This window comes from Microcaecilia unicolor, chromosome 1, assembly GCF_901765095.1.
Source record: "Microcaecilia unicolor chromosome 1, aMicUni1.1, whole genome shotgun sequence".
In the NCBI taxonomy this organism is placed as follows: Eukaryota; Metazoa; Chordata; class Amphibia; order Gymnophiona; family Siphonopidae; genus Microcaecilia; species Microcaecilia unicolor.
In genome coordinates, this window is record NC_044031.1 from 15,893,336 (window position 1) to 15,918,485 (window position 25,150).

Consider the following 25,150-nt stretch of genomic DNA (forward strand, 5'->3'; position numbering starts at 1 on the left):
CATAGTAGATGACGGCAGAAAAAGACCTGCATGGTCCATCTAGTCTGCCCAAGATAAACTCATATGTGTATACCTTACCTTGAATTTGTACCTGTCTTTTTCAGGGCACAGACCGTATAAGTCTGCCCAGCAGTATTTCCCGCCTCCCAACCACCAGTCCCGCCTCCCATCACCGGCTCTGGTACAGACCGTATAAGTCTGCCCTCCCCTATCCTAGCCTCCCAACCACCAACCCCTCTTCCCCCCACCTGCTCCGCCACCCAATTTCAGCTAAGCTTCTGAGGATCCATTCCTGCTGCACAGGATTCCTTTATGCCTATCCCACGCATGTTTGAATTCTGTTACCGTTTTCATCTCCACCATTTTAGATTGTAAGCTCCTTTGAGCAGGGACTGTCCTTCTATGTTAAATTGTACAGCGCTGCGTAACCCTAGTAGCGCTTTAGAAATGTCAAGTAGTAGTAGTAGTAGGGAGGAAGGATTGTGCTATGATGGTGGGTCCCATTGGCATGTTATAAGCTATTTTATGGCTGAGCTACATGCATGGCAATCTGAGCACAACTATTCACTATTAGACACCACTTTATAAGGAACATGATCTAAAAGTTTATATATTTAAGAAGGGAAGTTTCTAAACTGATATACTTAGTAAGACAGTAAGAAACTGGTCGATTCTATCCCCAGATTATCTGAACTACTCCATGATCTCACCCACGCTCCTCTTGGTCAGCACTCCTCTGTCATTCTGGTCTCTCTCTTGACCTTTCCTCTGCTTTTCGTCTTGTAGATCGCATGCTTCTTCTGCTTCATCTCTGCTCAGTTGGAATCCCTGGTCCAGTCCTTGCAAGGCACTCTGGGCCCCTGGTTGGCTGGCGGAGGTCCCCTAACCCCCGCCAGCTGAAGACTTCATCCAGCGCTGGTCTCCGGCGCTGCCCTGTTCTGTCTTCCCCTCACGTCCAGTACGCTCCGTTTCACTAAAAGGAGTGTGCTGGACGTGAGGGGAAGAGAGAGCAGGGCAGGCAATGCGGTGGCACCGACACAGACCAGTGCTGGACACAGTCTTTAGCTGACTGGGGTTGAGGACCTCCGCCAGCCAACCAGGGGCCCAGAGTGAATTTGGGGGGCCCGGGCCCCCATGGCCCCATGTTGCTACGCCACTGCCTAGAGGGCTCATAATCTTAAGTTTTTGTACCTGGGGCAGTGGAGGGTTAAAGTGACTTGCCCAAGGTCACAAGGAGCTGCAGTGGGAGAAACTCCAATCCGATCTCTCTTAAGTGTAAAAACTGTTTGTTTTATCATAGACTAGGAAAAAAGGCCTGTTTCTGACACAAATGAAATGGGTGCTAGCAAGGTTTTCCTCGGAGTGTGTGAGAATGAGTGTGTGATAGAGAGAGAGTGAGTGTCTGTGACAGAGAGAGAGTGAATGTGTGAGTGTGTGTGACAGAGAAAGTGAGACTGTGTGCGAGAGTGTTTGTGTGTGTGTGTGAGAATGAGAGTGTGTGCCAGGGGCCCCCTCCCTCCCTCCCAGTTTCAGGGTCCGCCCGCCCCCCATCCAAGTTCCAGGGTCCGCCCTCCCTCTCACCCACCCAGTTCCATGGTCATTGCCCCCCCTCTCCCTCCCAGTTTCCGTGTACCCCCCCTCCCTCCTTCCCTCCCTCCCAGTTTCAGGGTCCGCCTGGCCCCCCTCCAAGTTCCAGGGTCCGCCCTCGCTCCCAGTTCCAGGGCAGTTGCCCCCCTTCTTCCCTCCCCCTCCAGCCACCCTGCAATGTTTAAGTGAAAAATTAGGGAGCTGTGAGTGTGTGTGTGTGTGAGAATGAGAGTCTGTGCCAGGGGCCCCCTCTCTCCCTCCCAGTTCCAGGGTTGTTGCCCCCCTCTCCCCCCCTCCCTCCCTCCCTCCCAGTTTCAGGGTCCGCCTGGCCCCCCTCCAAGTTCCAGGGTCCAGCCCTCCCTTTAAGTTACAGGGTTCGGGCCCCCTCCAAGGTCCTCACACCCATCCAGTTCCAGGGTTGTTGCCCCCCTCTTCCCCCCCCCCCTCCAGCCACCCTGCGATGTTTAAGTGAAAAATTAGGGAGCTGTGTAGTGTAACAAAACGCAACTGCAACGTTGTGAAGCTGACTCCGTGGCTTCATTGAAGTGAAGGGTTGGTAAGGTTCGTCAGATTCGTGAGTCTAACCATCTCGGCCCCGCCCTCACGCCTCTGATAGGTCCGCCGCCCTCGACGTCAAAACGTGATGACGTCGCGGACGTCAAAACGTGATGATGTCAAGGACGGTGGACCTATCAGAGGCGCGAGGGCGGGGCCGAAAGAGATGGGAGATATGGAAGGCTTTCAAATAGTGTGAGCGATACGATTCGGTGAGTGTCAGTGCTCCGCCCTCGACGTCATCACGTTGTGACGCGAGGGCGGGGCAGACACTCATGGGCAAACAGCGATCTACACAACTACAAACTTAGAACTTGGAGACTTCCGGCTTCATTAGAACGTTGGAGGTGCGTTTTATATAGAGAGATTTCACAGCAGAGAGCAGCCTCCACATTGAGAGAATAAAAGAGAAAAAAAAAATCAAGGCTCTTACCTCTCGATGTAAAAATGTAAGACGTTCCCTCCCAGCAGGAAAGATAATGATCATGTCGGGTTCACAAAATTGTGGATTCTAGCTGCTTAATTAACACAATAAAGCAAAGAAGTCAGTTTCCTTTATTCAGAGGTTATCAATAGAAATCAAACAAAATAAAACATGGAAAAGAAAATAAGATGATACCTTTTTTATTGGACATAACTTAATACATTTCTTGATTAGCTTTCGAAGGTTGCCCTTCTTCCTCAGATCGGAGGATAAAAAAGGTATCATCTTATTTTCTTTTCCATGTTTTATTTTGTTTGATTTCTATTGATAACCTTAAGAGTGGACTACCACGGCTACCACACTCCTCTACTTTATTCAGAGGGATATTTGCTGCACAGAAGAAGTTATGTAAGATCAAACACTGACAATTAAAAGTCAGGTTTGTCCCATGAGCTTCTTACCTGGCATAGGGAGCACACAGGATTATATAGGCATAAAAAAACAACGTATATTAGGGAGTCGGCTGACATTCAGTTCAATAGGTCAGCAAAATATAAAAAGAAAAAGAGACCAAACATTAGCCAAAACAGGTGGGTTTCAGTACAGAAAAACATCTTAGATAATGCTTTTTTTTCTCAACCATTGATAACAGAAAGAGAACAATTACTGATTTATCTATCTATATCATTCTTTAGGCAGCATGTGGTTTGGAAAAGAAAACAACTGTCAGGAACATATTTGCCTTGTGAGAAGTTTACTTTTGTTTGTTTTGTTACATTTGTACCCTGCGCTTTCCCACTCATGGCAGGCTCAATGCGGCTTACATGGGGCAATGGAGGGGTAAGTGACTTGCCCAGAGTCACAAGGAGCTGCCTGTGCCGGGAATTGAACTCAGTTCCTCAGGCCCAAAGTCCACCACCCTAACCACTAGGCCACTCCTCCACTGTTGCTGCTATTTGAGATTCTACATGGAACGTTGCTATTCCACTAGCAACATTCCATGTAGAAGTCGGCCCTTGCAGATCACCAATGTGGCCGCGCAGGCTTCTGCTTCTGTGAGTCTGACGTCCTGCACGTACGTGCAGGACGTCAGACTCACAGAAACAGAAGCCTGCGCAGCCTTCTACATGGAATGTTGCTAGTGGAATAGCAACATTCCATGTAGAATCTCAAATAGCAGCAACAGTGGAGGAGTGGCCTAGTGGTTAGGGTGGTGGACTTTGGTCCTGGGGAACTGATTCCCACTTCAGGCACAGGCAGTTCCTTGTGACTCTGGGCAAGTCACTTAACCCTCCATTGCCCCATGTAAGCCGCATTGAGCCTGCCATGAGTGGGAAAGCGCGGGGTACAAATGTAACAAAAATAAAATAGATACTATTGGAGATTCTACATGGAATGTTGCTATTCCACTAGCAACATTCCATGTAGAAGCCTGCGCGGCCACATTGGTGATCTGCAAGGGCCGACTTCTACATAGAATGTTGCTAGTGGAATAGCAACATTCCATGTAGAATCTCCAATAGTATCTATTTTATTTTTGTTACATTTGTACCCTGCGCTTTCCCACTCATGGCAGGCTCAATGTGGCTTACATGGGGCAATGGAGGGTTAAGTGACTTGCCCAGAGTCACAAGGAGCTGCCTGTGCCGGGAATTGAACTCAGTTCCTCAGGCCCAAAGTCCACCACCCTAACCACTAGGCCACTCCTCCACTCATTAGGGCCCCTTAACTACAGGTGAACAGCTCGGTTCACATTAATTTGACCTTCTGCTAAAGTTAGTGGCAAAAGCTGAGAGCTGCAAGTTGGTCTCAGGTAACCTAGAAACAATTTCTACTATTTTTCAGACTGAAATAGCAATTTCTGGCTGGCGGAGTGGAGGAGTAGCCTAGTGGTTAGTGCAGCGGACTTTGATCCTAGGGAACTGGGTTCGATTCCCACTGCAGCTCTTTGTGACTCTGGGCAAGTCACTTAACCCTCCATTGCCCTTGGTACAAAATAAGTACCTCTATATACTATGTAAACCACTTTGAATGTAGTTGCAAAATACCACAAAAAAGCAGTATATCAAGGCCCATTTCCCTTCCCCTTAACCCTAAGTATTCCAGTTCCACACCTTCTACAATCAGTGTTGCCAGGTGGGCGGTTTTACCGCCCAATTGGGCGGTTTTCCGCAACCCGCCGCGGGAAATTTTTGCCCGCGGCGGGTTGCGGTTTTTTGGGCTTCTTTTTTGTCTTTTGGGCGGTTTTTTTGGTCGCAGGGGCGGGGTTAGTGACGTTTTGGGCGGGGTTAGTGATGTTCTGGGCGGGGTTAGTGACGTTCTGGGCGGGGCCAATGACGGGGAGGCGGGGCCGATGACGGCGGGGGCGGGGTTGATGACGCGGGGGTGGGGGTGTCAGGGGTGGGGTTTGAGTTTGGGCGGGTTTTGGCCTGGATTTAGGCTGCTTTGGGTGGGAAAAAAATTTTCCACCTGGCAACCCTGTCTACAATGTCATAGGGCCTCAGTATTGTCTTCACCCAGCTGCCAAAAGTTCCTTTGAGCCTCTTGATACCTGTCATCTGAAGCACCTGCCCTGGAAGGTTTTGTGGTTGGTGGCAGTTACTTAATCTCACAGGGCAAGTGAGCCTCAGGCTTTAGTCACTGGTCCACCTTATACAAAGTTTTTCATGTTCACATATCCTAAGTTCCTGCCTAAGATCATGTCAGAGTTTAGTCTTAACCAGTCAGTAGGTTCATCCAGTACCTCCTAAGTGAGTGTTGCAGAAATCGTGTTATATCGTTTGATGAATGTGTATTCTGTGAGTGTTGGGGTAGACTGTAAAATAATACCAGGAAATGTCTAAATTTATAAATTGTGAGGGGGCAGATGGTAGGGGATCAAGGAGGTCACGGGAACAGAGGTCGCAAAGAGCAGGGCAACCCCGACAGGGAAGGTTTCGATGCCAAGGCCCCAGTATTCCGAAAGCTAGGCTCCTTGGGACGGAAAGGCCAACGGGAATAATGAAGAAGGGTAGGAACTACCATTCCCAGAATCCCCCCTTTTCCCCACCAAACTATGCAGAAGCTAGGAGAGGGAATAGAGGATTGGAAGATGGTTTTTGAGGAAGGTAATGAGGAACAGCTGGGGAGAGTGGGGGGGGGGGGTGGGGAGGAGGAAGCCGGTGATGAGGATAAAATGGAGATAGCTGAGGGACTGGAGGAGGAGAGGATGGAAATTGCTGCTCAGGCTCAAACAGGAAAAGATACTGTAGGTGAGTGGCTGGCAGCTCCTTTGAGACGGTGGTGGAAGGCTGGAGGAGAAAGGCTGAGGCATTGGGGAAGGTCTCTGTTAAAGAGGGGACAGGTGCTGGCCTCAGGAAAGAGACAGGAATGCGGCACGGTTTAAACCCCAGGACAGGGAAGGTGAAAAGAAACGGTTTCTTTGTGCTGTAAGATTAAGGAAGGAAAGCTGTATGAACTGTTTGAACCTGGAAAGGGCTTTGACTGTGGAGGAGTGGCCTAGTGGTTAGGGTGGTGGACTTTGGTCCTGGGGAACTGAGTTCAATTCCCACTTCAGGCACAGGCAGCTCCTTGTGACTCTGGGCAAGTCACTTAACCCTCCATTGCCCCATGTAAGCCGCATTGAGCCTGCCATGAGTGGGAAAGCGCAGGGTACAAATGTAACAAAAAAAAAACCACAGAACTACTGTGTCTTCCTTTGGTTGTGTTCTGATTAGAAGAGGAATTATTTTGGTGTTAAAAGAAGGAAAGTTATATGAACTGTTTGAGCCTGGAAAGTGCTTTGACTGCAAACACCAAACTAACATGTTACGTTCGGATTAAAAGAGGACTAAGCAAGAAGCATTATTTTGTGTTAACCAAGGAAAGCTGTATGGACTGTTTGGGCCTGGAAAGGGCTTTGCCTGCAAGACACAGAACTAATGTGTTTTCCCTTTTTGGTTACGCTGAGTTAAAGCAAGAAAATAAAACCTTTTTACTTATAACCAGTTTGCCTTTGTTGAGCCTCTGTGAAAAGAACCGAAGGAGGAGGGAGTCCTAACAGCTCTCAGGGGTCTGAGACCAAATCCAATAGCTGTGCCGAGAAGGAAACCAAACAGGGTCAGGCTGGGCCGGGTCCTGGAAGGGCAACCCGGCTACAAAATGTAAAGAAATTTCTATTGCATTGGCAGACCCACAGATAGTTAGCACTTAGATGTAATCCGTGAAAGGATGAGAGCGGGAATGCGATAGAATTTTATAAAATGATGAGTGGGGATCGACTAGCTATTTAACATTTCAAACGATACAGAAACAAGAGGACGCTCCTTGCAATTAACGACCAGCAGATTGAAAATAAATCGTGGAAAAGCTGAGTATTGCGGTTGTTCAGATCTTCACAAAGCAGGGAGTAGGAAAAGTTGGCTCTTCCAAGAAACCAGAGAAGACGTACGTTGAAATTCAAATCTTTATTTCAAGTGATACATTGGAGCGACTCGCACACCACGGAGATCATCCTTGGTAGAGACTTCGGACAACAGCTACATCTGATATAATGTACAGCTGATTGCGTATATTCAATTCTCTGTTACATGATGATGTTATAAGACTCCTGATGAAGGCGCATTTTAGCGCCGAAACACAGCTGTGTCGAGTCAGAGTCAAGTGTGTCAGTGTTTTTCTTGGAATAAAGATTTGATTTTCAACATACGTCTTCTCCGGTTTCTTGGAAGAGCCTACCTTTCCTACTCCCTGCTTTGTGCATTTCCTTACGTAGGAACTTAGCGTACCTCCACCTTCGTGGTGGTTTTTCCCTTTTTGTTGTTCGGATCTTGCCGCATACTAACTCAGACCGGCGTTTCAGCCCTCATGAAGAAAGCCACAGCGCAGTGCCTGAAACATCGATTCCACTTACGGCAAGACGCGGACAACCACAACGTGACGCCAGCCACAGAAGCCTAAGAGAACGTAGAAAGGTTGTTTTACCTGCGGCGCATAATTAAGCTGTGCATTGTACCAGAGGATGTGGTCAAAGCAACTAATCTAGAGGGGTTCAAAAGAGGTTTGAACACGTTTCTGGAGGAAAAGTTCATAAAAAAAATATTTTTATTCAAGTAAACTTGAGCGAGCTATTGCATGCCACTGGAAAATGAACCATGAGAAGTAGATCTACGTTTTGGGATTCGCCAGGCACTTGTGAACAGACTGGCTATTGTTGGAGACAGGATTAGGACTCGATGGCTATTCTTACGCCTATGTGGAAAGACCAAAAGGAGCTTTTAAATATCAACCTGACTGTGATCATGTATTTTATTTTCATCTCTTAGATATGTTGTATTTCCAGCAGCAACGGGGTGGTAAATTTGTAAAGGTGTATTGTGTTACTAAACTTGTTAAATTGTTCTTCTCTTGCAGTAATACACAATGCTCTTTTTTTTTATTATTTAGAAAAAGGGAACCCTAAAAATATCAATACAGAGTCACATAAGTGGAAGCTCAAAGAGAAGCCTGAAGTGGAAAAGATGTTCTCAGAAAGAGAGAACGAGGAGACTCCTTCCTGTTCTGACTGGAGAGAAAAGGGAAACAATCAAAATAAACAAAAAAATTCAACAAGAGGCTCAGCTCCATGTGAACACGCTACCAGTAATATCGTACAGTTAGGGGAAGAGCAGAGACACCAGATGAGAGATCAAAGCTGCTCATGTGATATTTGTGAGGTTTTCCTCAGCTGTCAAGTAGGTTTAAAATCACATTATAAATCTGATACTGAAGCGAGACCGTCTAAATGTACAGACAGTGAGAAAAACGTCAGTCAAAAGAGAGAACTACAGGGACAACAGGAAACATGCATAAAAGAGAAACATTTTACAGGTTCTGAATGTGGTAAGGGTTTCAATACGAAGAAAGGTCTAATGCAACACAAGAAAATAATAAAGAAACTAGAACGTGTACAAGTACAGAATATGGGAAGACCTTTATCAATAAAGTAGACATTACAAATTATCAGAAAAACACCACCGCTGAGAGACTACCTTCGTATTCTGAATGTGACAAAAGCTTCAATCATGAAGAAAATTTCACCAAAAATGCAAACTTCCGTCAAAGAAAGAGATCAGTGTCAAGTGCTGAATGTCAGAAAAGCTTTAGTCAAGAGGAAGCAGTCACAGATCATCAAAAAACTCAAACTGGTGAGGAATCGGAGACTTGTACTAAATCTGAACAAATTGAGAAAAACAAAAGGTTATCTACTTGTGCTGACAATGATGAAGGTGCATCTTGGAAAAGAAACCTCACAGTGCGCAAGAGATTTCATTCAGTATTGAAACCGTTTACCTCTGCCTATGGTAAAAGCTTCAGTTCGAAGGGAGCACTCGCTAGACGCTGGAGAATCTACCCAGGAGTGAAACCATTTACCTGCACTGAGTGTAATAAAAGTTTTCGTCAAAAGGAACACTTCATAAACCACAAGAGAGTCCACACACTTAAGCCGTTTCCGTGTACCGAGTGTGACAAAGTCTTTATTAAGAAAGGAACGCTGACTTTACACCAGAGAATTCACAGAGGAGAGAAGCCATTTGTATGCTCTGAATGTGGCAAAAGCTTTCGTCAAATGGGAAAACTCAAAATACACCAGAAAATCCACACACGAGAGAAACCATTTCAATGCAGTGAGTGTGGTAAAAGCTTTCGTGAGAAGGGAATACTGATCAAACACCAGACAGTCCACATAGGAGTTAAGTTATTTCCATGTGATGAGTGTGGAAAAAGCTTTAGTCGGAAGGCGACACTGACCACACACCAGAAAAGTCACCTAGGAGTGAAGCCCTTTACATGTACTGACTGTGGTAAAAGCTTCATTCTCAAAGGAACTCTTACAAAACACCAGGCCATCCATTCAGGAGTGAAACCATTTACCTGCACTCAGTGTAATAAAAGCTTCAATCAGAAGGCACACCTCGCAAGACACAAGAGACTCCACACAATTAAGCCATTTCGGTGCAGCAAGTGTAACAAAAACTTCAGGCAGAAGGTACATCTCACAGACCACCAGAGAAAGCACACAGGAGTGAAGCCATTTCCATGTACTGAATGTGGTAAAAACTTTAGTATGAAGGGAATACTGACCAGACACCAGAAAATCCACTCAGGAGTGAAGCCATTTACGTGTCAGGAGTGTGGTAAAAGCTTTCTTGAGAGGGGACGACTTATAAGACACCAGAAAATCCATTTGGGAATGAAACCATTTACATGCAATGAGTGTGGTAACAGCTTTAGTGAGAAGCAAGCACTGACCATACACCAGAGTAACCACACTGGAGTGAAGTCGTTTCCATGTAATGAGTGTGGAAAAAGCTTCAGTGGGAAAGGAAGACTGACCACACACCAGAAAACCCACACAGGACTGAAACCATTTACGTGCAGTGAGTGTGGTAAAAGATTTACCATGAAGGGAACACTGACCGTACACCAGAGAAGCCACACGGGAGAGAAGCCATTTACATGTACTGAGTGTGGTAAAAGCTTCATTGAGAGGAGACAACTTCTAAGACACCTGAAAATCCGTTCAGGACTGAAACCATTTACGTGCAGTGAGTGTGGTAAAAACTTTAGTGAGAAGGGAACACTGACCATACACCAGAGAATCCACACAGGAGTGAAGTCATTTTCATGTCATGAATGTGGAAAAAGCTTTAGTGACAAGGGAAGACTGACCACACACCAGAAAATCCACACAGGAGTGAAGCCATTTACATGTACTGAGTGTGGTAAAAGTTTTAGTAGGAAGGAAGCACTGACTGTACACCAGAGAATCCACACAGGAGAGAAGCCATTTACATGTACTGAGTGTGGTAAAAGCTTTAGTATGAAGGGAGCTCTGACCAGACACCACAAAATTCACACAGGAGAGAAGCCATTTACATGTACTGAGTGTGGAAAAAGCTTTATTCAGAAAGCAAATCTCATAAAACACCAGAAAATCCATTCAGGAGTTAAACCATTTCTGTGTGGTTTAAGCTTTAATAGCAAGGGAATACAGAACAAACACCAGAGAATCCACACAGGAGTTAAGTCATTTCCATGTAATGAGTGTGGAAAAAGCTTTAGTCGGAAGGCAACACTGACCTCGCACCAGAAAATTCACATAGGAGTGAAGCCATTTACATGTACTGACTGCGGTAAAAGCTTCATTCACAAGGGAACTCTCACACAACACCAGACGATCCATTCAGGAGTGAAACCATTTACCTGCACGCAGTGTAATAAAAGCTTCAATCAGAAGACACACCTCACACAACACAAGCGAATCCACACAATTAAGTCATTTCGATGTAGTGAGTGCAATAAAAGCTTCAGGCAGAAGGTACATCTTACAGACCACCAGAAAATCCACACAGGCGAAAAGCCATTTACATGTACTGAGTGTGGCAAAAGTTTCAGTGTGAAGTCAAGCCTTACAAGTCACCAGAAAATTCATTCTGGAATAAAACCATTTACATGCAGTGAGTGTGGTAAAAGCTTTTATCGGAAGGTACATCTCACAGACCACCAGAAAATCCACACAGGAGAGAAGCCATTTAAATGTACTGAATGTGGTAAAAGCTTTAGTAAGAAAGAAAGCCTGACTATACACCAGACAATTCACTCTGGCCTGAAGCCATTTACATGCACTGAGTGTGGTAAAACCTTTAGTCAGAAGGGAGCTCTGACCCTCCACCAGAGAATCCACACAGGAGTGAAGCAATTTCCATGTAGTGAGTGTGGTAAAAGATTTAGTGAGAAGGGAACACTGACCAGACACCAGAGAATCCACACAGGTGAAAAGCCGTTTACATGTACTGAGTGTGGCAAAAGCTTCAGTGTGAAGTCAGGCCTCACACGTCACCAGAGCATTCATTCTGGAATAAAACCATTTCCATGCAGTGAGTGTGGTAAAAGCTTCTGTCGGAAGGTAACTCACTGTCCACCAGAGAATCCACACAGGAGTGAAGCCATTTAAATGTACTGAATGTGGTAAAAGCTTAAGTAATAAAGAGCCTGATTATACACCAGAGAATTCACACTGGAGTGAGCCATTTACATGCAGTGAGTGTGGTAAAAGCTTTAGTATGAAGGGAATAGTGACTATACACCAGAGAATCCACACAGGTCGAAGCCATTTAAATGTACTGAATGTGGTAAAAGCTTAAGTAATAAAGACAGCCTGGTTATACACCAGAGAATCCACACAGGAGATAAGCCATTTATGTGTACTGAATGTGGTAAAAGCTTCAATTACAAAGGAAAACTCATAAACACACAAAAAAATCCATTCATGAGTGAATCAATTTACCTGTACTCTGTGTAATAAAAGCTATAAGGTCTGTCATGTAGACTGGGGCCTCGCCATGAATTATATATATATATATATATATATATATATATATATATATATATATATATATATATATATATATATATAGAGTGTGTGTGTGTAATGTGCTCAGATCCCCCAACCTTCCAAAGCAGAGGAAGTTAGACCCAACATCATTGCACATAGTTGTTAAATCTTCAATTGATCTTAAGAGAGAGAAAAAAAGCAATACTTACCTGCCCCAACAAGGCACTCAATTTATGGTGGGTCTCAAAGTTACTTATTCCAACTCCAACTGATGATAAGAAAGAATTCCAAAATTCAAAAATTGTCCATGTTCTCTCAGCTACTACCAGGAAAGACTCCCCCTTGATTCAATAGTGTGCACTTCTAATAATAAATTATTGAACAGAATTTCTTTACAAAATTGCTTCTCAAAAGTTTATAACCCAAAGGACTATTTCTCAGTAAGCAATAGAATCCTCCAACCGATGAAACTTTACTCATTGAACCAACTAAATCAGCTCAACACAGTGCTGTGTTTCGTAAGATGGCTTCTTCAGGAACTGAATGTATGCACACAAAAATCAAGATTTACCATCTAAATATACACGCTAATCGGAACGGAATGGAAGTGCTCTGGTACGAAACCGCCATATAGCGAATATACCCACTGGTGCTCAGGGTTGGCGATTGCGGCAACTCGCTGTCCTCACGCAAGCAGAACCACAAGAAGGAGGTCCTAAAACTCCAGAACTTCTACCGTGCCCCTCGAGGAAGCAGAGAACTAAGTAGGACACCCTACTACCGGGATTGCCTGCAGGACAAGACCAAATGTTCAGTTCGCCGAGCAGGCACACGGGCCATGGCGGTAATAGGACACCCTACCCACCGGGACTGCCTGCAAGACAAGACCAGCTGGTGAGCCCTCTGATCATCCAGGCACACATTGTGCCACGATGGAATCTCATCCTCGCAAACAATGACACAGCACACCGGGTCTTCTAAACAAACTCCCCTGCAGCCTTTGGCACTGCATTGCCACCACACAAGCATATCTACTAGCAACTGAGAATTTCCTAGGGCTTCCACTGGGCCCCTTGAGGAAGTGGAGGATCGAACAGGACAGCCTGCCACCAACATTACTAGCAGGTAAAGATCAACCGTGCAGTCCTCCAAAAGATGACCATGAGATGCTGTCATCCAAAGAAGAGCAAACCAATGAGCTATACCGGAGGCGCCAAGCTACCTCCAGAGTATGAGCCGGGCAACACTTCCCTAAGCCAGCATAAATCGTCCTCCCATCACCCCCACCTCCCAAAACGTATGAAGCGACCCACCGACCTGTCCATCACCGAGACCCCTAACAAGGAAAGACCAGCCAAACCCATCAAGCAATCCACCAAGAGGCGACCACGAGACCACTTAGAGTGTGGACCAATCTAATAATAATCTAGCAAAGGTCCAAACCCCCCCCCCCCCTCAAAAATAAATTCCAGCTTCCGACAAAAGAACACACAGTTGGCTGACTTCTGTGAACCAATAGAAATTTACACCATCTTCAAACAGTCTGAACAAAGAACAGGATACACCTCAGTAAAATCAGTCCTGCTGCCGGAGCGACTGACAGCACAATTGATAAACCACTTCAATCACATGGTCAGAGGGACTACCATCTATCTCGTGCAAACCAATACAAACAACCCTAAAAGATCACAGAGCCTCAGCCTCCACAACACTGCTAACTGAAATTGGTCCAACCCCTAGAACTACCACCCACTTACACAAAAGGAAGTCAATATGCACATCATAAATCTGCTCCTAGGACTCTAACTTTGCTCAATACCATCCAAGCCTTACCACATGAAGACTACAACATCATACCCATATGGTACAACCCACCAGACAACCAAATATGGCACCTTCCACCAAGAAAAAACCCGATCCAATAACAGAATAGACTCACCCAGGAGCCAAACACACCAGTCAACAACAAAAGGACCAAACCAATCCCACAAGCCCCACAAACAACAAATTCTCCTAATCCCCATACTCCCAACAACAGAAGAAACCCATCAATCCAAGTGGGCTACATTAATGCCAGATCAGCAGTAAACAAAGCAGATACCACAGAGGATAACCTAGAGCTGCTATTCATCAGCGAAACCTGGATCCACAACAACGACGACCCCATAGACCTCGACCGCTGCCCCCCAGGTTACAAAATTCTTCACCGGACCAGAAATGGAAAAAAGGGAGGAGGTAGCGCAATAATTCACAGAGATCACTTCGAAACAAGAGACGATTGCCAAATCCATAACACCACAACTCCCTGGGTGACTGTGACGTGCTGATGACAGAAAATGTTTATACAGAAAGGCTTAGAGAGGTGGCACATCTCATTCGTTGGCAACTCTGTAAACTCTTGAGCTTTCTTTTCTTTCCTTTTCTGTGCTTATTTTGTATTTTTGTTTGTATTTTATGTAAACTTCCTAGAAGCATCGCTATGCAATGGGACATTATATCAAATTCTTACGATAACCTTTAAGAGTGGACTAACACGGCTACCACACCTCTTTACAAATATATAAAATTACGAGATCAGTGTACTGGAAAGGTATCGGGATAATGAGCCTCAAAAAAAGCTGAGGAACACAAAGATGTCATGATATTCTGGAATATCCCCACCCTGACCAATAAAAACATTAACATTGATTATAGAGTTGTTAGTCCTTTATGAATTGTGTGGAGAGCGAGAGAAGATCCTCCAGTATCAAAAAATGCAGAGACCAAGAAAACGTGGCAATAAGCTATGGAAATATTTCCCATCACTTTGGGTGCCACAGGCTTGATTGAAAGAAATGTTCAAACACATCTTGGTAAGTTGCCTGTACGTGTCTGGCACAATGGAAGTAGTAACATAGTAAATGATGGCAGATAAAGACCTGAATGGTCCATCCAGTCTGCCCAACAAGATAAACTCATTTTCCATATCATCAAGCTGATCAATCCATAGACTGGTGGGTTGTGTCCATCTACCAGCAGGTGGAGATAGAGAGCAAACTTTTGCCTCCCTATATGTGGTCATGTGCTGCCGGAAACTCCTCAGTATGTTCTCTATCTCAGCAGGTGGTGGTCACACACAGCAGCAGCTCTGGCTAGGCCTCCAAGCCTAATCCTTAGGTTTTGTTGAGGCCTGGGGTTGAGGGCTCTTTTGAGCAAGTGCAAACCTGGTGGTGCCAGGTCCCTCCTTTTCTCCCCCCTCCCGCTGGCTCCGTTAAAAAAAAAAAAAAAAAAAAAAATTTAAACGTCTTTAAAGGCGTTTATTTCGACGTTTATTTAAACGTTCATTGCAGCTACTCACTGGGACACCAGTTCGTTACAGCTCGGAGCGGCAAGCAGGTAATTTTACCTTTTTATAGCGGGCAGGGGGTTCCCCGATTCTTCTCCTCATGGCATATGGCGTCGGAGGGTGAGGGCGCAAAGGGTCGCTCCCCGGATCGCTGGAGCGCTTCTAGAGGGGATGCGGGGGTATTAAAGCCTGATTCGCCCTTGTTGGGTGACAGTTTCGTGACCGATGAATGTCCCGGTCCTTCCTCCGGCGCGGCGGTTTTTTCCCGCCATAAACGCCCATCCCCCGCTCCTCGCCTCCGCCATCTTGGCCGGCCACGCGGCTCGGACGGCTTCTTCGTGGGCCGCCCTTGAGGTTGGAGACATTAATGCCATGAACGCCCTTAATTTGGGCGACGGCACAAAAGCGGCTAAAGTTAAGCGCCATTCTTCCCGCGCGGCTCCTTCGTGGAGTGTCGCGCCGGACGCCATTTTGGATGCGCAGCATGTCTCTCCCCCGCTCTTGCGAGCGCCGGTTGAGAGTGCGTCTAGGGCTGTTGCCCAGGCTGCGGAAGTGCACAGTCTGGGGGGTTTCTCCCCCGAGTTTGTTTTGCTGCTGCATCAGGCTTTCCTCAGGCAAAACGCTGCCCCTGCTCCCTCTTCTGGTAAAGAGGTTGAGGTTCCCAGAGGTAAACGCCCTCGGGTTGCTTTCAGGCCTTGGAGGACTTGTCTCCTCCGATGTAGATGAGGGCAGCGTGTCTGAGGTCTCCCAACGGTCCTTTGCGGATTCCTTGGAGGAGACGGATCCCCGCTCGGATGGAGCGGATGACCCCTCTGCAGCGCGGCTTTTTAGCCCAGAGGATTTGCCCAACCTGTTGTTACAGGCCATGGACACTTTGAAGTTTCCTCTCCGGAGGACGTCTCTCCCTCAGCCCCTGTTGGCTCTGCCATTATGCTGGGGACGAAGCGCCCGCCTAGAACCTTCCACGTGCATGATGCCATGCACACCTTAATTTCGGCTCAATGGGATGTCCCGGAAACGAGCCTTAAAGTGGCTAGGGCTATGTCCCGCCTCTATCCTGTGGCTGTGAGTGAACGTGAGGCCTATCTGTGGCCTACCGTGGATTCTTTAATCACTGCGGTGACTAAGAAAACGGCGTTGCCGGTGGAAGGTGGCACGGCCCTAAAGGACGCCCAAGACAGAAGATTGGAGGCGGCCTTAAGGTCGTCCTTTGAGGCAGCTGCTTTAAGTTTGCAGGCCTCAGTTTGCGGCTCCTATGTGGCCAGGGCGTGCCTGACTATGGTGCAGCGGGCTTTCCCCTCGGATCTTTCCTTGAGGGCTGATTGGCCGGCCCTGGAATCGGGCTTAGCCTATTTGGCAGACTTGCTGTATGATGTCTTGAGAGCCTCAGCTAAAGGCATGGCTCAGACAGTCTCTGCGCGGCGGTGGCTTTGGCTGAAACATTGGTCTGCTGACCACGCCTCTAAATCCCGCCTGGCTAGATTGCCTTTTAAAGGCAAGCTGCTCTTTGGGGTCGAGCTGGACAAAATCGTGACCGATCTCGGCACGTCTAAGGGCAAGAAATTACCAGAGGTCAGGGCTCGGGCTAGTACTCGTCCCGGTACCTCCAGAGGACGGTTGCAGGAAGCCCGTCGGTACCGCCCGGGCAAGTCGGGTTCCTCTGCCCCCTCTTCCTTCAAGAGGAATTTCTCCCCCAAGCAGCATTCCTTTCGCAGAGACCGCCGTCCCGGAGGTGCTCCCTCCGGTCCTTCCCCAGGGTCTCGTACCCAATGACGGGGCCTTGGTCCACGCCCCAGTGCAGATTGGAGTACGGCTGGCCTCGTTTCTGGGCGAGTGGACCACAATAACTTCAGACGCTTGGGTGCTGGAAGTCATCAGAGACGGCTACAAGCTAGAGTTCTGCTGACCCTTAAGAGACGGGTTTGTACTCTCTCCCTGCAAGTCTCCGGTCAAAGCTGTGGCAGTGCAGCAGACCTTGGACAACCTGATCCGCCGGGGTGCGGTCGTTCCGGTGCCAGAAAATCAGATTGGCAAGGGACGTTACTCCATTTACTTTGTGGTACCAAAGAAAGGAGGTTTTGTCCGGCCTTTCCTCGACCTCAAAGGGGTCAATCGGGCCTTGAAAGTGCGGCACTTTTGCATGGAGACTCTCCGCTCTGTTATAGCGGCAGTGAAGGCAGGAGAGTTCTTGGCTTCCTTGGACATCAAGGAAGCGTACCTGCATATTCCCATCTGGCCTCATCCTGCGTTTTGCAGTCCTGGGACGACACTTCCAGTTCAGAGCCCTCCCTTTTGGGTTGGCTACTGCTCCGCGGACCTTTTCCAAAGTAATGGTGGTCATAGCGGCCTTCCTGCGAAAGGCAGGAGTACAGTCCATCCTTATCTGGACGACTGGTTGATCCGAGCCCCTCTTATGCAGAGTGCGGCAAAGCTGTGGACCAGGTAGTTGCTCTTTTGAGCTCCCTGGGATGGATCATCAACTGGAAGAAGAAGAGCCAGCTGCGCCCGACTCAGTCCCTGGAGTATCTGGGAGTTCGATTCGACACCCAAGTGGGCAGAGTGTTCCTGCCAGACAATCAGGCTCAGGTGGACTAGTTCCTAGTAGCCTCTCCTCTTCGGGCTTGGGACTATGTGCAGCTGTTGGGCTCTATGCCGGCCACGATGGAAGTAGTGCCCTGGGCCAGGGCTCATATGAGACCACTATACTCTCTCTGCTGCAGCGCTGGACTCCGTTGTCGGAGGATTATGCTGTGCGCCTTCCCTTGGACCCAGCAGTGCGCAAGGCGCTGAGCTGGTGGCTGCAGACAGTCAAGTTGTCTGCAGGAATGCCTCTGGTGACCCCAGAGTGGATTGTCGTCACGACGGTCGCCTCTTTGTCGGGCTGGGGAGCCCACTGTTTGGGAAGGACAGCGCAGGGGCTCTGGTCTCCTGTAGAGGCAAAGTGGTCTATCAACCTCCTGGAACTCAGAGCCATTCGGTTGGCGCTTTTGGAGTTCATCCCGGTACTGGTCTTGAAGCCAGTACGGGTCCTGTCGGACAATGCCACGGCTGTGGCCTATGTCTACCGTCAGGGAGGTACCAAGAGCGCCCCTCTAGCCAAGGAGGCCATGAATCTATGCCAGTGGGCGGAAGCGAACCTGGAGCAGCTTTCAGCGGCCCACATTGCCGGGGTCACGAATGTCAAGGCGGTCTTTCTCAGTCGCCATACCTTGGAGCCCGGAGAGTGGCAACTATCTGCTCAGGCGTTCTTGGACATCACGAAGCGCTGGGGCCAGCCGAGCCTAGATCTGATGGCGTCATCGGCCAGTTACCAAGTGCCGCGCTTTTTCAGCAGAGGACGGGACCCTCGATCCCTGGGAGTAGATGCTCTTCTCCAACAGTGGCCGACACAAGAGCTCCTCTATGTGTTCCCGCCCTGGCCCATGTTGGGCAGGGTGCTAGACCGGGTGGCAAGCATCCCGGCAGGGTAATCCTGGTGGGTCCGGATTGGCCCAGACGTCCCTGGTATGCGGACTTGATCAGGCTCTCAGTCGACGATCCTCTGCGGCTGTCAGTGGAGCAGGGCCTGTTACATCAGGGTCCCGTGGTGATGGAGGATCCCTCCCCCTTTGGTCTTAAGGCCTGGCTATTGAGCGACAGCGTCTGAGGAAGAAGGGCTTCTCAGACAAGGTCATCGCCACTATGCTAAGAGCGAGGAAGCGCTCTACTTCTACTGCTTACGCCAGGGTTTGGCGTATCTTTGCAGCGTGGTGTGAAGCAGGCTCACTTTCTCCCTTCACTGCTCCAATTTCTTCAGTGTTGGCGTTCCTGCAAGAAGGTCTGGAGAAAGGCCTGTCGCTCAGTTCCCTTAAAGTCCAGGTGGCGGCTCTGGCTTGCTTCAGGGGCCGCCTGAAGGGTGCTTCCCTGGCTTCGCAGCCAGATGTGGTGCGCTTTCTCAGGGAGTTAATCACCTGCGCCCTCCTCTGCACTCAGTGGTGCCTGCGTGGAATATCAACCTGGTGCTAAGAGTATTGCAGAAGCCGCCTTTTGAACCCTTGTCAAGGGCATCTCTGAAAGACCTGACGTGGAAGCAGTCTTTTTGGTGGCTATCCCTTCAGCCAGAAGAGTTTCCGAGCTCCAGGCGCTCTCTTGTCGGGAGCCTTTTCTGCAGTTCACTGAGGCAGGAGTGACTATTCGCACAGTGCCTTCCTTTCTGCCCAAGATTGTTTCTCGCTTCCATGTGAATCAGCAGCTCTGTCTCCCTTCCTTTCGTAGGGAGGACTACCCAGAGGAGTACTCTGCTCTTAAATATCTGGATGTGAGGCGAGTCATCATCAGATACTTGGCAGTGACCAATGATTTCCGGAAATCGGATCATCTGTTTGTCCTGTTTGCAGGTCCTCGTAGGGGTCTGCAGGCTGCTAAGCCTACAGTGGCAAGATGGGTCAAGGAAACCATTGCAGCGGCTTATGTGGCCGCAAGGAAGGTGCCGCCTATCCAGCTGAAGGCTCACTCCATGAGAGCTCAGGCGGCCTCGATGGCAGAGGCCGGATCCGTCTCCTTGGAAGAGATATGCAAGGCGGCAACTTGGGCTTCGGCTCATACATTCTCCAAGCATTACCGTTTGACGGTGGCTGCACGGGCGGAGGCCCGGTTTGGAGCTTCAGTGTTGAGGTCAGGGATTTCAATGTCCCGCCCTGGGTGAGTACTGCTTCGGTACATCCCACCAGTCTATGGATTGATCAGCTTGATGATATGGAAGGTAAAATTATGTATAATCATACCTGATAATTTTCTTTCCATTAATCATAGCTGATCAATCCATAGCCCCTCCCAGATATCTGTACTGTTTTTATTCTGGTTGCATTTCAGGTTCAAGTTTAGTCTTCAGTTACTTCAGAAAGACTTCGTGTTCAAGTTTTTTCACTTGGATTCTTCAAGAGTTGAGACGAGTTTGTGTTACAGTGAGCTGCTGCATTCCTCTCCCCCCCGTTTTACGGGGCTGGATTGAGACATAAATTCTGCCGGCACTCCCTCCCGCTTCGTGCGGCTGTAGGGCAGCTTTGTACCCCTCCCGCTTCGGCGGTGTTAGGGTCAGTCAGCTCCTCCCGCGGTTGCGGTTGCAGGATAAGCCAGATCCCCCCGCATCGGCGGGTGTGGTGTCCCTCCCCCGCTCCGCGGGGATGAGCTGGACGGATTCCCCTCCCCCACTTGTGTGGGGATGAGCTGGGTTAATTCCCCTCCCCCGTTTCGGCGGTGGTGAGCTGGGCAGAGTGTCCCTTCGTGGGTGTAATTCTCTAAGTGCTGAGTCCTGCGGATGGAGCTTTGATATCGACATACTGAGGAGTTTCCGGCAGCACATGACCACATATAGGGAGGCAAAAGTTTGCTCTCTATCTCCACCTGCTGGTAGATGGACACAACCCACCAGTCTATGGATTGATCAGCTATGATTAATGGAAAGAAAATTATCAGGTATGATTATACATAATTTTACCTTCCATGGTATAAGGTGGGTGTTCAGAGTAAATTCAAGAGACTGAGATTGCAGTCCATACACTGTAGCTTAGGAGTCAGTTTCATTACTGTTATGTGCAAAATTGACTAAGTTGGACACATTATTACCTCACAAGTGAAACTATTTACATGTAGTGAGTGTGGTATAGCTTTGATAAGAGAGGAAAAAAACACTATGCACCAGAGAATCCACATATGTATGTTTTGTGTGTGGTAAAAGCTTCAGTCTGAAAGTAAACCTCACGTTGCATCAGAGAATCCTTTTAAAAGTTGAAGCAAATGGCGAAATGGAATTCCAAGACTTCAGGTTTATGCTGGAGGCAATGGAATCAAGTAGGGACACTTGAACGTAAGTGGTGGACTTGTCCCTACATTTTTGGAAGCAAGTCCTCACAATTGACTCGCAGATTACTAATACACCTATAATTAATTCTGCATTAGGAATGCTCTTGGGAGTAGATGGTGTCTGTATTTATTAATCCGGTTCAAAAGATATTTATTATATTTTCAATATAAAACCTTAACAGAACAGTAGAGGTACAAGCAGCAGGTCTATTTCACAAACATTATTCTGCTGTTTGTATAAATTAACAATGACCACACAAATGTGTCTAATACAGTGAAAGTGTAGCTCCATTTCATACAAGTATATGTAGGACAATAGCTTCATTCTTCTTACAAAAGATCCATCTGATTCCACTAAATTCATCTCATATTTATGGTTAAGTAGAACTGATTTACACCCCAAAAAAAAGTAACTGTGAGTAAATCGGCATTTTTCAGATTCTTCGGGACCCTTTTACTAAACTGCGCTAAAAGGTGTCCTGTGCTATTGTCACGTCTGTGGCCGTGACCCCTCTCAGACTCACCTTATTTCCTGTGGTCAGCTTCTGAGCTGGCTTCTGTCTGTTCTTTGTGAGTTAGTTCTGTCTCTGTCTCTGTGTGCTGACTGCATTAGATTGTCGGTGTGCTGTCACCCGTTCCGGATTTCAGCTCAGTCCAGTCCAGATCTTCCAGGCTGCCCGACCTTTAGTTGCCTGGTGATTGTTGCACCTGAGTCTCAGCTGCCTGCTGGGCTTATTAGCCATTTGGAACCTCTCTGCCTTTGCCTTTGCATTGCGTCTAAGGCCCTGGTATGTTGGTGCTTGTTGCACTTCTGCTAGTCCAGTGTTTGCCTGAGATTCTTGCCTGTTTCTAGTTAGTCTGTGTTTAGTTTGGGTTTGCTTGCTTTCCTTGCCTGGTTTCTTGTTTGTAATTCTGTGTTTAGTTTCTGTTTGTCTGTGTTCTGGCTTTGGGGCTGCTTGCAGCTCTTAGTTCTGTGTCTTGTTAGTCAGTGTTTGTTCCCTGTTCAGTGGCTGTTCTGCAGCTTTCTGTTCTGCCCTTTAACTTTCCCTTCCTTGCCCACTCTCCTGCCTTGCTGCCCACGTTCCTCCCTTTCCCCTCTGACCCTCAGTCCCTGTGCTGCCTTGCTGTTATCCAGTCCTGCCCTGTCCAGCAAGTCCTGCCGGCCACCTGAAGCCCAGAGCTCAACTCTGGGTGAAAAGTGACCAAGAGGCATATTTTCAAAGCAGTTTGGGAGGCTAAGTTCCATAGGTTTCTATGGAACTTTGGGAGGCTAAGTGCTTTGAAAATGAGCCTCCAAGTGCAGGTGAAGCCTACTGCTTGCCTGAGATTTGTCTAGTCTCCGGTGTGGGGTGGTTTTGCCTGCCACTGCCGCTCCTCGGCAATGGCCCAAGGGCTCACAACCCAGTTCCTGTTTTGAAAACGTGACAGCTATGACTAGCGGCTAGGTTTCCCCACGTGCTGACGCCACTTTTAGTGTGACTGTAAAATGGCCACATATCCTATTTTCCCCATTAATAGCCAAGCACTAATTTCCCAATTAATGAATGGGCATTAGCATGTGAGCCCTTACCAACCCCTATTGTGGATGAGAAGGGCACAAGGGCTAATCGGTTGACGAGTGGCAATGTGAAAATTACTACTACTACTACTATTTAGCATTTCTATAGCGCTACAAAGCGTACGCAGCACTGCACAAACATAGAAGAAAGACAGTCCCTGCCCAAAGAGCTTACACTGCTTATTTCTAGGAGGAGCAGCATAAAGTCTGTTTTATTGTTCAGAGTAAGAAGTAAATTTAAAATGAATTGGAGAAAATAGTTCTTTACTCAATGTAGACATAGTAGATGACGGCAGAAAAAGACCTGGACGGTCCATCCATCTGTGGAATTAAACTCAGGAATTTGTTGCCAGAGAATGTGGCAAAAGCAGTTAGCTTAGCAGGGTTTAAAAAAAGGTTTGCCTAACACGAACATATCTAAACCTCCACTACCCAAGCTGCAAAGGACTCAAATACAAATCAACTCATGCATCCAGCTTTTCCTACACAAGCACATAACTATGGAACACACTACCAAAAGCTGTGAAAACAACTTATGATCACCTAAACTTCTGGAAATCATTAAAAACTAACCTGTTTAAAAAGGCATACCCTACCGATCCAACTTAAATGCCTGAACCCTGTAACACTACGAAGCCAAAGCACATAATGGACATAACGTAACTCTTCCTCTATACGATTCCCTAATATGTCTGTTCCACATGAACCTCATTCTACCACAACATCACTGTGTAACTGTTTATACCGGAATTGGTGAACGCCTTTACGGTACTATGTAAGCCACATTGAGCCTGCAAATAGGTGGAAAAATGTGGGATACAAATGTAACAAATAAATAAATAAGCCATGATTAAAATTGTATATTATCATCATAGCTATGAGCTTTGATTCAAAGCCTGACTTTGGTTCAGGATCTAAAATGAGAGAAAACCTTATAGGCCCATGACTCTAACCTGAACTCCAGTATGACTGCAGAACTCATGATCTGTTGTGACACTCTCATGCAGCAGAATGAGGAACGGGCGTAGGTGGAAAAACAGAGTAACGTGATTTAGCAACATGGTGGTCACAGATGTTTTAGTGAAAAATAGAACAAGATAACTCCTCAGGAAAATGACCTAGCTTTCTAAGAAGAGCTAGTCCATTATATTATTAGCATTTCCAAGAACTAACCAACTCATTACCATAGCCAATCAGTGTTAACCATTATATTTCCATAGATCCAATAAGGTGTAATTACTGTCATATTACCTGTATCCTGAATGGACATATAAAAATGAGTGTGCTTCCTACTTCAATGAGGAGACAGTCACAGCCAGTACCTTTGTGCAAGCAGAAATGGCACTCACTAAAGTCTGCAATGACCTGTTCCTTGCCAAATCCAAAGGTCACAACTCCATCCTCATCCTCCTCGACCTATCCGCCGCTTTTGACACTGTCAATCATAATTTATTTCTTGCTACACTATCCTCATTTGGGTTCCAGGGCTCTGTCCTCTCCTGGTTCTCCTCTTATCTCTCCCACCATACCTTCGGAGTACATTCTCATGGATCTTCCTCCACCTCCATCCCACTCTCTGTTGGAGTTCCTCAGGGATCTGTCCTTGGACCCCTTCTTTTTTCAATCTACACCTCTTCCCTGGGCTCGCTGATCTCATCTCATGGTTTCCAATATCATCTTTATGCTGACGACACCCAGCTTTATCTCTCCACACCAGACATCACTGCGGAAACCCAGGCCAAAGTATCGGCCTGCTTATCCGACATTGCTGCCTGGATGTCCAACCGCCACCTGAAACTGAACATGGCCAAGACCGAGCTCATTGTCTTCCCACCCAAACCCACTTCTCCTCTCCCTCCACTCTCTATTTCGGTCGACAACACCCTCATCCTCCCCGTCTCATCTGTCCGCAACCTCGGAGTCATCTTCGACTCCTCCCTTTCCTCTGCCCATATCCAGCAGACAGCCAAGACCTGTCGCTTCTTTCTCTATAACATCAGCAAAATTCGCCCCTTCTACTACTACTACTACTATTTAGCATTTTTATAGCGCTACAAGGCGTACGCAGCGCTGCACAAACCAAACTCCGAGCACACCACCCAAACTCTCATCCACTCTCGCCTTGACTACTGTAACCTACTCCTCACTGGCCTCCCACTTAACCATCTATCCCCCCTTCAATCCATTCAGAGCTCTGCTGCCCATCTTATCTTCCGCCTAGACCAATATGCTCATATCACCCCTCTCCTTAAGTCACTTCACTGGCTTCCGATCAGGTACCGCATACAGTTCAAGCTTCTCCTACTAACCTACAAATGCACTCAATCTGCAGCCCCTCATTACCTCTCTACCCTCATCTCCCCTTACGCTCCTACCCGTAACCTCTGCTCACAGGACAAATCCTTCCTCTCAGTACCCTTCTCCACCACCGCCAACTCCAGGCTCTGCTCTTTCTGCCTCGCCTCACCCTATGCTTGGAATAAACTCCCTGAGCCCATACGCCAG

At 47.4% G+C, this 25,150-nt stretch overlaps 1 protein-coding gene across 1 annotated transcript; it reads left to right on the top strand.

Moving 5' to 3' along the window:
* The first annotated feature begins 8,832 nt into the window (after positions 1–8,832).
* Positions 8,833–11,670, top strand: LOC115463122 (oocyte zinc finger protein XlCOF6-like). The gene has a single exon (XM_030193359.1). It carries the CDS (start codon positions 9,153–9,155, stop codon positions 11,538–11,540), a length of 2,388 nt encoding a protein of 795 aa, XP_030049219.1. The 5' UTR covers positions 8,833–9,152; the 3' UTR covers positions 11,541–11,670.
* Positions 11,671–25,150: the final 13,480 nt, after the last annotated feature.